Raw genomic sequence first — 15,710 nt, forward strand, 5'->3', positions numbered from 1 at the left:
ATGAGAGAGAGAAAGCAAGTGCAGCTGTTGGAAGTTTGAAAACGGGTCATAAATAGCTCTGGGGTGGTCTCCAGATTGATTTCTACATCAGAAGGTATTTTTGTCTATAAAACTTCTGAACCCCTTTTTATTTACTACTTCTGATGTTTTCAGATATGACATACCGTGTTTTCCCCAAAATAAGCCCTAGTTTTGGGGTGAGGTGCACGCATAAAAATCAAGCTGGAGTGGGAGGGGTGGAGCTGTCCCATGCGCCCTGCACCCGTTTACCTTAGGACTGCTGCAGCCAGGGCTCCCATGCCCTGACAGCTATCGTGCTGCTGCCCGAGTTCTCTTGCGGTGCATTGCACCAGTGCCACCGCTCAGGGCAGGACGCCATATGGTGCATTACGGCGGTGCTACCACTCAGGGCTGGATCCCACATAGTACTTCGCGACACAGCTGCCACTCATGGCAGGAAGCCACAGTGCCGCCACTCGCAGCAGAAGGCTGCCTGGCTTGTGCCAGTGCCGCTGCTCTCAATGCACCACGTGGCGTGCAGCTACAGAAGAACTCGGGCAGCGACACAAAAGGTGTCGAGGCGTGGGCGGCCTAGCTGCAGTGGTCCTAATCTAAGCGGGTAAGACATCCCCCAAAAATAAGATCTGGTGCCTCTTTTGGAGGCACCAGGCAAAAAAATATAAGACCAGGTCTTATTTTCGGGGAAACACAGTAGTTAGAATATTTCAGATTCAGCTATCTTGTGGAGTACATTCTTGCTTTGAAAAGGTAACAAATGATAATAAGGTAAGTACAGTATATTTGAAATAATGTATAATAGAACTAATAACTTATTTCTTTCCTACTAGATATACAACTGGACATATCTGGGCCTGCCCACCTAGTGAAGGAGATGACTACATTTTCCATTGCCATCCACCTGATCAAAAAATTCCCAAACCAAAACGACTGCAAGAATGGTATAAAAAGATGTTGGATAAATCTGTGTCAGAGCGCATTGTCCATGATTATAAGGTTAGTTGTGCATTAGTTGAAGTATCACATTTATTTACCTGTTTATTCCTGAGTCATAGTACTTCAGAAAAGTATAAAAATGTCTTTAAAAGCAATATTGCATATCATTTCATCTTTCTGCACCTCCAAGTGTGCATTAAATTAAAAAAAATCTAAAAGATACATAATGTAGATTGGGAAAACTATCTTTTGCTGTGAGGCTTAAAAAAATGGACTTTATAAAGTATAATATATGATTACAACAAGAAATACCTACAATTTTATATATTTCTCTAATCAAACATGCAACCATATATATTAATATAGCTATTGTATTTTGTTTAACCTACTGTATTTTTTATAAATGAAACCCATATTTAATTATATTTGTCCATATAAAGTCTACATCTATAATCATCTCATAGATGGCAAGTGTAATCAGGTCTTTAATCCAGTGATCCCCAACGTTTACAGCTTCGCGGCCGGGGGGGGGAGAAAGAGGATGGTTCCACATGAGTGGCGGGTATGCACACCTGCCGCCCACACAAATGAAGCTGTGCGTGCGCCCACTGCTCACAGAAATGAAGCCGCGCATGCACTCGCCCGTTGCTTCCATAGCCCAGTTCCAAACAGGCCACTACTGGGCTGGGGCCTGGGAGGTTGGGGACCCCCGCTTCAATCCGTTGAAAGAATGGGGTCATACAAGAATCTTTCTGATGCTGCAGTATCAGTTTTTTAGCCATAATAAAGGCACAGATAATCCTTTCGCATTGTCCAGTTACATGTTATATTCCATGTAATAGACATGTAATTTAAAAGACTATTATCCTTTGAAAATTTTAGCTTTTACCACACAATCTCATTTATATGGTCCATTATTTTCTCCCAAAATTTTAGTAATTATAGAACATTATAAAAACATGTGTTTTAAAGAATTGTTGTCCTTATTACATCTCCAACAAAATGCTTTCTTAGATAGTCCTTATCTATACAATTATAAGGGAGTCTACTAAATTCTAAATATTATTTAGAATTATAAGTCATATTTCAAGATCCATCAACACTCTTAATATAGAAATGAAGACATTCTTCCATTGTCTAGTTCAGGAGTCCCCAACCCCTGGGCCACGGAAGGGTACCAGTCCATAGCCCACTAGGAACCAGTCCACACAAGTGGAAAAAGCTTCATATGTGCAGGTGTGGGATCTAGATAACGTATGAAACAATACTCGTCTCTGTCCGCGGAATTTTTTTTCCCCACAGAACTGGTTCCATTAGGGACCACTGGTCGAGGCAATGTAGGAATCTCTAATTCTATATTCATCTCTTAATGTCTTCATATCAAATTGACATATGATAACAATTATAGATAAAAACCAGTAATAGGATTTTTTTTAATTTTAACTTTAAAGAATTTAACAAGTTGTTTTGGTATCTTAGGTTTCAGTATTTCAGAAGCTGAAAATGCTGCAGGTCCATACAGTTTGTGTGTGTGTGTGTGTGTGTGTGTGAGAGAGAGAGAGAGAGAGAGAGAGAGAGAGAGAGAGAGAGAGAGAGATTTCATTTTCTTTTTCTGTTGTATTTTTTCATTTGTTTTTTAAGAACTTGTTATATACAGTATTTATTTTACAATGTCTGTATCTTTTTGTTTTGTTCTTTTTTGTTTTTTTCCTTTTCTATTATTTTAAAAGTAACAAAAATTTAAAAAAAAATTAAAAAATTAACAACTATTTGACTGTTTTCACATTGTTAAATGTGTCCTGAAAAATATTTTATGTTGCAGGATATTTTTAAGCAAGCAACGGAAGACCGTCTAACAAGTGCAAAAGAGCTGCCCTATTTTGAAGGAGATTTCTGGCCAAATGTTCTAGAGGAGAGCATTAAGGAATTAGAGCAAGAGGAGGAAGAGAGGAAAAGGGAAGAGAACACTAGCAACGAGAGCACTGATGTAAGAAAATAGCTTCTACCAAAAATTCATCTCTGACATTTTAAAATGTTAGAGGTAGAGAAAATAAATGATATATTTTGCTCCAGAAATGTTGATAAATTAATTGATGCAGAGGAGCAAGTGACTCAGGCCCAACCAGAGGTCCTTTATTTTAATTCAAGAATAACATTAAATTGATTAGAAGGATGTTCCACGTTCCACTGTTCTCAGTCCTGTTGTAGTGAGATTAAGACATGGTTATAAGTCTTGTTTGGCTGTTTCAGAAGGCCTGGGCTGAATTAATGAAGGTTTTCTCGAACTGATTCTTCAGCCCTTCTGGGGGGAGGGTAAGACCTTAAACAAAATTTAGTTTGCCATTCAACTTCACTCTGTTCATTTTCAGGTTAGCAAAGGAGACAGTAAAAATGCCAAAAAGAAAAACAACAAGAAGACCAGTAAAAATAAGAGCAGTTTAAGTCGTGGTAACAAAAAGAAGCCAGGCATGCCCAATGTCTCCAATGATCTTTCCCAGAAACTCTATGCCACTATGGAAAAGCACAAGGAGGTAAGAGTGAAGTAAACATTTCCGGGGCCTCCTAAAATGAGTTTGAAAGGGAGGGGTGGATGGAGGGAAATGTAAGACAAAGTTGGCAAGTGAGACTAAAGAAACAATGAAACGTGCCCTTGCTAATAAGAAAGCAGGAACAGTATCAATGGCTTTTTAGAAATTAATAGCATTGCTGGCTTTTTAAAGCACTATTATTATGTGTATGTAAGATACTGACCGTTTTTGCCAAATTGTAGGATGGGAGTGCAATATAAAATATATTCATGGGCTTACAGTCTAAAGTACATACAAGAAAAAAGTATGCGAGATATATAATGGAGGAAAACAGTCTATCCCACAATTTGTTCAATCAGATTAAAATAACCCAAGTTAATAAAGTTACCAAAGTAGCCTAATGATTGTGAATTGATTATATTCAGAAAAGAAAGTTATCTGTTTTATTTAAATAATGGATATTGTTTGACAATATCTGTAATGAAATGTTGCCTGAATTCACACAGTGTATTAAGTTGTAATATGTCAATTTTTTTTTTGCTCTGACTCTGAATTCTACGCAAATTCAACCAATAATTTATCATTTCCAGGTAAAAAGAAATAAAATCACATGTTTTAGTTAAGCCCCCATTTACTTGCACTACCACTTACTTGCCATTGATCATAACTGGATCACTAAAGAAAACTAAATGACTAGATTTCAATGTTTAATTAGTACATGGTAGAAGGATTGCTGCAAATTATACTTACTGCTCTAATAAGCATTTGATGAAATTAAAAAGAATTAAAGCCTGGTATCTGATATCTGTAACCTATACAAACATTTAACACTGAAATTAAAAGCATAGATTATCAAACTTTCTATATTTAAAAAATGTTGCTTAGAAGAGAACCTAAAATAGACCTGTCTCTTTTACAGGTATTCTTTGTGATCCGTCTCATTGCTGGTCCTCAAGCCAACTCTCTGCCTCCCATCATTGAACCTGACCCACTTATTCCATGTGACTTAATGGATGGGCGTGATGCCTTCCTTACTCTTGCCAGAGACAAACATCTTGAGTTTTCTTCACTACGAAGAGCAATGTGGTCAACTATGTGTATGCTAGTAGAGCTGCATACACAGAGCCAAGACCGTTTTGTGTACACCTGCAATGAGTGCAAGCACCACGTGGAGACAAGATGGCATTGCACTGTTTGTGAGGTATGCCTAACCTATAGTGAACCAGCTGGTTAAACTTGCATTTCAGGAATTTCTTTGCCTGTTATTTTTCCTTGTAAATGCTTAATCATTGGATAATAAATATATAGATGCCTCTGACATCTCAATATAGCTCCACCCTGCTTGATAACTTTATATGACAGAGATCCATGAAATGATAGGAATCCCTATTAAAGGTAGTACATTACCTATTTTATTTACCTGAGAATTCTATGGGCTTATACATATAAGACTACATCAGTATAAAATAGGAGAAAGCCCTTGATTTGTGATTCTTTGTATATTAGTACCAATGCAGTACTTTCTGTAATCTTCATTGTATAGTTTTGATATACTATTAACTCTAGTAAGCATTTGATTAACTTGCCCAGCTTTTTACTTTTGCTTATTTTAATAAATTTTTCTGTTTTATCTGGACAAAAATGCTTACGTACATAAAATATAAAAATGTTGTCTTAGATAACATTACCATTATCATATTGAAATTGGTAGAACATAATGTAGTCTTCAATTCATACAGTTATCTAGAGTTATAAACTAGTGAACCTCTGTTGGTCTAAAGTTCCAAGTATCTGACTATAATAATTTCTGTGTTTAGGATTATGACTTGTGCATTACCTGCTATAACACTAAAAACCATGAGCACAAGATGGAGAAACTTGGCCTTGGAATTGATGATGAGAGCAACAACCAACAGACAGCCACCACTCAGAGTCCTGGTGATTCACGTCGCCTGAGTATCCAGCGTTGCATCCAGTCTTTGGTTCATGCCTGTCAATGTCGCAATGCCAACTGTTCATTGCCATCTTGTCAGAAAATGAAGAGAGTCGTCCAGCACACCAAAGGTTGCAAACGCAAAACCAATGGAGGGTGTCCAATTTGCAAACAACTCATTGCTCTTTGCTGCTACCATGCTAAGCACTGCCAGGAGAACAAGTGCCCAGTGCCATTTTGCCTAAATATCAAACATAAACTTCGTCAGCAACAGCTTCAGCATCGCCTACAACAGGCCCAGATGCTCCGGAGGAGGATGGCAAGTATGCAGAGGACAGGCATAGTAGGACAACAGCAAGGGTTGCCTTCACCTACACCAGCCACACCAACTACTCCAACAGGCCAGCAGCCACCAACTCCTCAAACACCACAGCCTCAGCCTCCACCACAGCCTGCTTCACAACCACAATCTGCGCCTCCTAATAACATGCCTCCATATAGCATTGCAAGAACTCAACCTCCTGGTGCTGTGTCTCAAGGCAAGGCAGGTGGCCAGATAACTCCTCCAACAACTCCTCAGACTGTTCAGCCACCTATCCAGGGTCCTCCTGCAGCTGCCGTGGAAATAGCCATGCAGATACAACGAGTAGCAGATCACCAGCGGCAGATGGCTCATGTTCCAATCTTCCAGAGGCCTATTCAACACCCAATGCCTCAAATGAATCCAATACAGCCTATGACTGTAACACCACCTCAGATGGCCAGAGGTCCTGGTGGGCACATAGACCAAGGGATGGGATCAACAGGAATTCAGCAGCAGCCAGCATGGGCCCAAGGTGGGTTGCCACAACCTCAGCAGCTGCAGCCCGGAATGCAAAGACCGACAATGATGTCAATGGCCCAACCTGGACAGCCAATGAATATGTCACAACAACCAGGAATGGGTCAGGTACCTGGTACAGCTCCATCAAAACCAGGCTCTCTGCCTCAGGCAGCCTTACAAAACCTGCTGCGGACTCTCAGGTCTCCCAGCTCTCCCATGCAGCAGCAGCAGGTGCTTAACATCTTGCATTCAAACCCTCAGTTGTTAGCTGCTTTCATTAAGCAACGGGCTGCCAAGTATGCTGGTAACCCGAATCCACAAGGCATGCCGGGACAGCCTGGGATGCCTCAGGGCCAGCCAGGTCTGCAGCAGCAGCAGCAACAGCAGCAGGTCATGCCAGGACAACAAGGTGTTCACTCAAATCCAGCCATGCAGAACATGAATCCAATGCAAGCAGGTGTTCAGAGGCCTAGCATGCCTCAGCAGTCACCGCCTCAGCAGCCTCCACCCCAACAAGCCATGGGTGGGATGAATCCTCAGGCACAGCCAATGAACATGAATCATTCGGGAATGTCTCCCCAGTTCCGGGATCTCTTGCTAAGACGACAGATGATTGAACAACAGCGTCAGCAGCAGCAACAAGGAACAGGACCAAATTTAGGTCCTGGCATAGCCAATCATAACCAGTTCCAACAGCCTCAAGGAGTTGGGTATCAGCAGCAGCAGCAGCAGCAGCAGCAACAGCAGCAGCAACGAATGCAGCATCATATGCAGCAGTTGCAGCAAGGAAATATGGGACAGATGAGCCAGCTTCCTCAGGCAATGAGTGCAGACACAGGATCAAATTTGCAGCAGGCTTACCAACAGCGATTACTCCAACAGCAAATTGGATCCCCAGCTCAGCCAAATCCTATGAGTCCTCAGCAACACATGCTTCCTAATCAGGCCCAGTCCCCACACTTACAAGGTCAACAGATTCCATCATCGCTTACCAATCAAGTTCGTTCTCCACAACCTGTCCCCTCACCACGCCCCCAGTCCCAGCCACCCCACTCCAGCCCTTCCCCTAGGATGCAGCCTCAACCTTCTCCACATCACGTCTCCCCACAAACCAGCTCCCCACATCCAGGACTGGTAGCTGCCCAGGCTAACCCCATGGATCAAGGGCACTTTGCCAGCTCGGACCAGAGTGCAATGCTTTCTCAGCTTGCTAATAATCCAGGCATGGCAGGGCTCCATGGTGCAGGTGCCACAGAACTGGGACTCAGCTCAGATAATTCAGACTTAAATTCAAATCTTTCACAGAGTACACTAGACATACGCTAAGATACGTTGTAGCATTTTGGGAGCAAAAAAAAAAACTTATTTTCTCAAGAGGTTTTGTACTGAAGACAATTTTTTGAATCTTTCTTAGCAGAACATTTTCCCTGGAATACACCTGAAATCTGCAACAGTAGTTTGTGGTTTTAAAAACAAACAAAAAAACCCCAACTGAAATGGGGGACAATGGAATACAAAGAAAATATATTTTTGTTATGGCTGGGACTGTAACCGGTCCTTTTTTTTGTTTTTGTTTTCCCTTCGCGTGCGTTGGGGAGGTGCTTGGGAGTGGATAGTTGTTTGGCTGCTGACCAAATGACTTCCTTCACTAGCCTCCAATAGGTTTTATTTTTTTTAAATTAATGAAAATATGTAATATTGATAGTTATAATTTACTGAGGCAAATGGTTAACTTTACCCTATTCTGGTTTTCCTCTTGTCTACTGCAAAAACAGCAACGAAAACAAAACAAACAAAAAAAAGAACATTACCTAAACTGGAGGACAAAAAAAAGGTGAATGTTGCTTTAAAATTACAGTGCATATATATATATATAAATATATATATAAATATATATTAAAGATAAATACCAATTTTCTTCCTTGGTTGGAAAGATGTCAATTCTTTTAAAAACTGTAAAAAAAAATATTAAGAAATCCAGTCTCCCCTCTGAAGTCTACTTTTGTCCTCCAAGAATTTTCTATACCAGAGTCTGAGCTTAAACTTCAAGTATTAAAATTTGTACATGTAGAAAAGAAAACTTTTTTGCAAATATATGGGGGCAGCTGCCAAATGGATGTAGTATATATATTGTGGTTTGTTTTCCTGAAAGATTTTTTGTTATTTTTACATCTAACAAAGGAAAAAACTAAAGAGGGTAAGAAACTATTCCAAGGGTAAAATTTTAACCTGAGCAAAAATCCCTGGGGTTTCTTCTTTATGCTTGCTTTCTCTTTCCCTTCCTTCCCTTTTTCTCCTCTTCCATTTTCTGTAAAACTTGAAAATAGAAAGCAAAAAACCCTCAAATGTTGTAAATCATGCAATTAAAGTTGATTACTTATAAATATGAACTTTCGATCACTGTATAGACTGTTAATTGATTTCTTATTACCTATTGTTAAATAAACTGTGTGAGACAGACTGGTTTTTTTATGCTTCCCTTCTTCTTTTCCCTACGGTTGGTGCTTATTTTACAATGGGGAAAGAAGATGGTATGCTTTTACAGACAACCTATGAAAATCCAATCCGTGTACATATTATACTTGTGTTTGGTCTTTTTTAAAGGTGGGTGTTTTAGACTGTAATGAAGACAATGACTGTCCATTTTGGTGTGCCTTTGTATTTGCTTTTATTTGTGCTTTGAAAAGTACAGACATTTTTAATATCCAGGTGGGTGATAATTGCATATTTGACTTGGTTGCACTTCAGCCTCAAGCAAACATGATCAGTGTGCAGATTTTTGAGCTGTGCAGGCTTACTCTTCTGTGATTCAGGAAGTTGCTTTGCATTCTGATTCAAGAATAATGAAAGTAATGAAAATTTCAGGCACATTTTGACCACTCCAGCAGTTACAGATTTTAATTATAAAAATGCTTTGATATACACCCTTCACCAAGAACAGCAGTTTTGTAGTTTGAGGTTTTTCATGCCCACTAAATTAAATAAGAGTAAATAATTCTTAGCTACATATCTGTTAATAAGTACATTGCAATTATACAAGGAATCTAAAGATACATCTTGATTTCTTCTGATATGGGTGGACCTGAGAATCTGAGGAAGTTTTTGCCTTGTCTCATGTATTAACATATGGAAATTCTGTCATCTTGATATCTACATGTGTTGGTAAAGATAAGGTCTTCTAAATTATATATGATGTCTTGTATCCATTTCTGGATTGGCTCAAAACTATGGTCAGGTTCTTATTTTGGGTAACCCCTAGGAATAATCAATGTCTTTTTAGAATAGCAGATTAGAGCATTAGTGATTGAACATCAAATAAAGATGAAAGGGTACAGATAAGCTTAATATGGAAATACGAGCAGAAAAGAGAAAAACAGGAATATACAATACAATATTGTACAATTCCTAGTACAAATATAATTCACACAAAATATGCTAAATTGTACACCTGCAATGGTCTGTAGTATCAAAATTCAATTTAAATTGAAATGGTCAATATAACTTGGATGAGTAACCATTTTGCCAAATTTATGTTTTGTATTTGTTAGAGTGGATTTCTATTCATTAAGCATTCTAGTAGTCCTTGACTTATGACAAGTTCAAAGTTATAATGAACCCCCCAAAAGATACTTACAATCTGCATTTGAAGTTCTGATGGTCAGCCCCCATGTGCAGTCACATGATGATTGCATTTTTGTACTTTGCAACCAGCCCACATTGTTTGCAGCATCCTGCAGTCATGTGGCTGTGATTTTCTATATATTTTTTGCCAGAAACCAGTATTTAACTTATAGTTTCTGCCAAAAAAGAATGTCCGTTGTGGAAAATGGGTTCTCTTAACAACTGCTGGGGGAAAAATGTAAAATCGGGTCAGTCATATATATGGGTGGCAAAATTTAACAACTGCCATGATGTACAACAGAAATGTCAGGCTCCATTACAGTCATAATTTGAGACTACCTGTAAATTATTGTTTCATTTTTATCTATATAAATTCATTCTTTTTGCATGCTTTATTTGGAAGCATAATATAGTAGCTAATTAAACTGACCTTACTGGTTCCATTTTAAAAAAGATTTATAGTAGCCTTAATCTGTTTTGTCAATGGATGTAGGTTATATATTATGCTCCTTTTTAGGGCTTAATTACAGTTAACAATTAGAAATGCTCCTCTAAAAGAATTAGATATGTGGCACTTCTTAGTGCAACTAGACTAAATTTTAATTATGTTTTTGATTGGTATAGCAAGTTGGAGATATTCCTGTCTGAAGGCCCCATTCTCTTTCATGATAACATGTAAACTCAGAAGCTTATTTCTTAATCTCAGACATCTTAAAGTTGAATTATTCTTTTGTCCTGCAGAAACGGCATAGTCATGTATAATTTACAAAAATATTTGCGTCTTCAAAAATGTTTAGGATTTCATTGTAAAGTAACTTGTATATTTCCCAGCTAAGAGCTATACAAAAAGTTATATTTTTTGTTAACAATATACAAGATCACAGATTTCTGTTTAATATGAAATCACAGCACATGCAGAGCTATCTCTAAAGCATAGTATTAGTATTAAATCAATAATTAACTTAATAGGTGCCTAGGATGCATTGTTGAATTGAGAAACAAGATATACGGTATGTGAATTACATGCCTTTGAGGTGTTGGGTGAATACCTTATCAAATGTCAATCTCTGTTGGGATTATTTATCAAAAAAAGTGGTTTCCAAATACATTTTGTTTATTTAGGAACATAGAAGGTTGTTACAGAAAATATAATAGTACAACTGCCCCACTTACTAAATATGATCAATATCTCTAAGAATTACTCATTGGTACTAATTTTTATTTATTTTATTTAAATTTATTGACTGCCCAATTCTAATGGACCATTACCTTACAAAATAATGAAGCTTCCACCTTACTGAGGAACTTAGGTATAAAATTCAATAAAATATAGTGAAAATGAAAGACAAAAATAGTGTTGAATACTGCAGATTGCAAATCTACACAAATGTCATGTCTGGATTGGTACCTATTCGGTCATCTATATTGTTTTCCCAGCATCCTGAAATAATCCAAGTAAGATATGAGTAGATATTTCTGAGTTATATAAAAGATTATACCTGACTCTAGATAAAAAAAAAATAGCACAGCTATGAGGACTTTTGCTCCTGCCTATGCATGGGGGGTATTCATGACCTTTAATTGCTCTGACACATTGAGGTAGAAATAGAATGTATCAACTACTGGAAGGAAGAGTTGGAAATAACCTGCCAGTATGGAATTCGGACTGTGTTGGTATGAGTAAAAATGAACAGTGTCAAATAACTAGATGTGATTTCTTGGGCGCATACTGTTTGAAAGAACTTATTTTTCTTCCTAAAGATTTATTACTCTTAGAGAAAACAACTATGTCAGCTGAGTTCTGATTTGCATACCAGTGTATATCTAATCATGAAGTTGTTCCTAAAGAACTGTTTCTAAAGATAGGGAAACTACTGTATCCTCCCACTCTTCTACAAAATCAGTGATAATATTACCACCTTATTGGTAAAACATTTTTGGAATATTGGCATCTGACAAGCTAACTTGGTAGGCAAAAGATTAGATTATTATGAAGATTTAAACTTGGATGCCACCTGATTCTCAATGACTCTGAGCAATTCACCATAATCAAACTAAAATTTACAATAAAATGAAGAAAAAAGATGGCAAGTGCAATGAAGTGAAAGGTCTGCCAAAAGCCTTGGTGAAGTACCGGGTGTCCATGGCTTTTCTAAACAACGGGAATGAGGATGGTAGAAGATACAAGGTGTACCAAAAGTCAGGTCCCATAGATGAGTAATTTTTTTTCCCAGTTAAAATGTTGCAGTACTTAGCAGTTCTCCAAGGTCATATGTCATATAGCAACCAGTTTGAATATTTAATGTAATATATTGCCAGTTACAGCTGTAATAGATTGATTTCCTTGGGCTTGTGATGCATGACATTTAAAGTTTTGTATGAAAAGACTGATTCTTTTGGGCTACTCAAAATTTATTCCAAATAGGAAATGTTTATATAATTTCAACACAACACTCCAGTTGGTAGATCTTGGCTAATAGCTCCTAGTAGCTGTAAATCTGCTGCCTCTTCATTTGAATTTTAAAATGAGGCAAGATGAGAATCTTTTTAGTTTTGTTTTGATATATAATCTGCTATCCTTTGTATGTAAACTATTTTCAGACAAGAATTGAATTAAAGAATTGACAAGACCTAATATATTAATCATACTCATTTCCATGACAATTTTGAATTAAACATCCCTTTGGTAAGTTTTGGCTGTCTCTTCAAGAAGAGGTATGTTATCCTGCACTTCAGTTATGCAATCACTTTATATAGTTGTGCATAAAGAGAACTCAGGATTTCTTACTGGAGTAGTAACTTGGATAACAATAATTTAGGTTGAGTGACCCTTGAAAGAAAGAACAGGCTAGATATGTGTCATTATTCTGTTTTGGTGCAGTGCTGAACAAAGAAATTACTATATTCATATTTTTATATTGCTACATATTGTAGCATATGCTTTTCATAATACATGTGACTATGCTCCTATTTCCTATGCTGTATTTCCTATTACAAGAATAGATTAGGGATTAGGTCAAAGCAATGTGAATATCTTGCAAGCAGCCCAGATGCTTTTTAAATTATCTTTCAGCATTTTTGAAAATGTATTGATGCAGGAAAATCAGTGGTGGGATTCAGCCGATTCGCACTACTTCGGCAGAACTGGTAGCTAATTTTCTGTTGCCCAGGCCCAGAATGGACTTCCAGAAGCGGCATCCACACAGAGAACTGGTTGTTCATATATTTGAATCCCACCACTGAGGAAAATGTTAAAATTCCATGAGGTTGCTGCCACTTCGTGTCTCCAACTACCCCCTTGAGCTTTAAATTGGCTTACCAAGTTTGTAAGATTCTTATTTTAAACCTGTCCTAATATTTTTAACAATAGCATCATTGGCAAAAGCTATGTATCTAAAGTTTTCCTGCCTTAGGGATGGAAGTGTCAGCAAGTCCATTGAAAAGATTATAACTTTTTACTTGCTTAATTGTGAAGCACTTCTAATATTTACCCTAAAATTATTTCTGAACTAGTTTGAAAATTACTATATTCACAGAAAGCACTTAATAGAAATAAAGGTGCCAAATATTAACTATTAAACTATCTCCTTGCAGAGAGATGGGCAGTAAATACATTCAATAAATATATAAACAGTCATTTAGCTGAAGATATATCCTTTTATATCATATATAGCTGGACAGTCTTGCAAAGTAGATGATATTTATGTGTCTCTTCCAACTTTACAGCTATATGATTACAGGAAATCTTTACTGCCAAGTGAAATCAGTGAGATTAGTCATAAAAAAATCAGATCTGAATTAAGACAATATTGCTTTTATCTTTAAAATGTAGAGTTGTATCTCTTAATGGAGCCTCTCATGCTATTATTATCTGTAGTGCTTTTTTTCCTTTTATTATATAAATTGATGCTTTAGTTTGTTTCAGTTATTTCATACCATTCTCTTGTTTACTTTTCTCCTACAGTTTTCCTCTACATTTTATTGGCTTTAATGTCATTATTTTTATAGGACACTATTAGTATCTATAATGCTTATCTTAAAAATAAGAAAAAAATAGTTTTCTGCCCTGAAAAACTTAAAACTAGAAAACAAAACATCCTTTGTATTTTTGGTAGGAGAGTTCTCTACATAGGTGAATTTAACAAGGCAAAATAGTGAAAGACCAGCGTGACCAGAGACCAAAGCAAGTGATCAGTCATGTAAGAAAAAAGAGAAAAAAGGTTGCAATTTTTATCATACAGATGTCACGAGGTTTGATAATTATTGGGGGCAAAGGAGTGCAAGATAAAGATTATTCAGTGTAATGGATAGTAATATTGTGTAATGAATGGATGAAGTTTGGAAGGAATACTGTAGTTTGATCTCAGACATATCAGCCCATGGTATCCCTCTGAAGCATCTGGCAAAATTTGGCCTTGAAAACTATGTTTCATAGTGATTCCAATCTGCCTGTCAGGTTATATTAATGTCAAATGATTTCTGTTTGGATTCTTAGGCCAGTGATGGCGAACCTTTTAGAGACCGAGTGCCCAAGCTGCAACCCAAAACCCACTTATGCATTGTCGGGTGCCAGGTGGGTGTGGCCCATTGGCTGGGTGTGGCCAATTGGGGCGTGGCCCATTGGCTGGGTGTGGCTGCGGTGCTAACAGCAGACTGGATGGGACTAAAAAGTTCAATCAATTCCAACTTTGCAACATCTTTTTTTTGCCGCAAGAAATTGAAATTGACTGATTGATTGAACCTTTTTTTTTTTTGCACACGGCGGCAGAGGCCTAAAGCGAGAAGGTTTTTATAAAACCCAGCTGAAGGCCTAGGACTGGGGCGACAGCGCACGTGCCCACAGAGAGGGCTCTGAGTGCCACCTCTGGCACTCATGCCATAGGTTCGCCACCACTGCCTTAGGCCATTGATCTGTGATGTCCTACAAGATTCCATCTTGTTTCCCGTGCTTTTTAACAACTGTGTGAAGCTTATGGTAGAGTTTAGAGATGGTATGCAATATATTCTCTTAAATTCTAAATCCCAAGGAAGTAAACTGATAGGATTGGTGGCAGATATCCACATCTTGTTACATACTATCTTGATTCCTGCAATATACCCAGAAGTTGTAAATGGCATGAACAGCAGTTAACAAAAATAATAGGATATAGCAATAATCTGTATTAATTCTTTTTTTTTCAGGCACAGTTTAAGGTATTGGTACTGACCTTTAAACCCTAAAATTATTTTGGCCTATCTAAAGGACTCTCCAAGTATAATTCTGTCTGGGCTATTAAGATAGAGGTTGTTAAGATACATCTGTTTTGCCGCATTTGTTTTTTTTGTTATTGTTAAAATGAAATGATTACCTACGTGGAATGCTTGCCAAAATAGAAAAGCAAGGAGGCAAAGTTTTCAAGTGAGTTTGTCAAAAGAACATTTAGAGATGCTGCGCTATATGGATTGAAAATTACTTCAAGAGTAGAGAAGATGTCCTTGGTGCAAAGGTGATACAAAAAATTGTTGTATGTCAGGTGAAGAACATTTGTAAGGCCCTTCTATATGCATCATGTACATACAGCAGATTGGAATTGTGCTGCTATGTTCCCACAGTTCTGGGATTCTGTTGTTGAGCTGATTAACTTCTAGGACATCTGCAATGCAGGAGGAACCAGCAAAAACAATTCCAGGGCTAATGTTGGAACTGTAAAATCGGCAGTATTACGTGCTTTGTCCTTATTTATTTAAATATTTATGTGGCCACCAACTCCACCTAAGTGATGGGGCAAGTTACAGAAATTTCCACAGAATCTAACAAAAAATGTACAAATCCACAAAACAATAATAATAATAAAATGGCAATCCAAGAAGA

At 37.6% G+C, this 15,710-nt stretch overlaps 1 protein-coding gene across 1 annotated transcript in view; it reads left to right on the plus strand.

The window, feature by feature from the left end:
- Positions 1–8,698, plus strand: part of EP300 (E1A binding protein p300) — an 83,037-nt gene extending 74,339 nt beyond the window's left edge. The window contains exons 27-31 of the mRNA XM_015813597.1: positions 849–1,014; positions 2,777–2,941; positions 3,324–3,485; positions 4,402–4,683; positions 5,300–8,698. Coding sequence (XP_015669083.1) covers positions 849–1,014; positions 2,777–2,941; positions 3,324–3,485; positions 4,402–4,683; positions 5,300–7,564 — 3,040 coding nt within the window. The 3' untranslated portion in view covers positions 7,565–8,698. The remainder of the gene's footprint in view (positions 1–848; positions 1,015–2,776; positions 2,942–3,323; positions 3,486–4,401; positions 4,684–5,299) is intronic.
- The last annotated feature ends 7,012 nt before the right edge of the window (positions 8,699–15,710 follow it).

The sequence above is a fragment of the Protobothrops mucrosquamatus genome, unplaced genomic scaffold (assembly GCF_001527695.2).
Source record: "Protobothrops mucrosquamatus isolate PMUCROS unplaced genomic scaffold, P.Mucros_1.0 scaffold173, whole genome shotgun sequence".
Lineage (NCBI taxonomy): Eukaryota > Metazoa > Chordata > Lepidosauria > Squamata > Viperidae > Protobothrops > Protobothrops mucrosquamatus.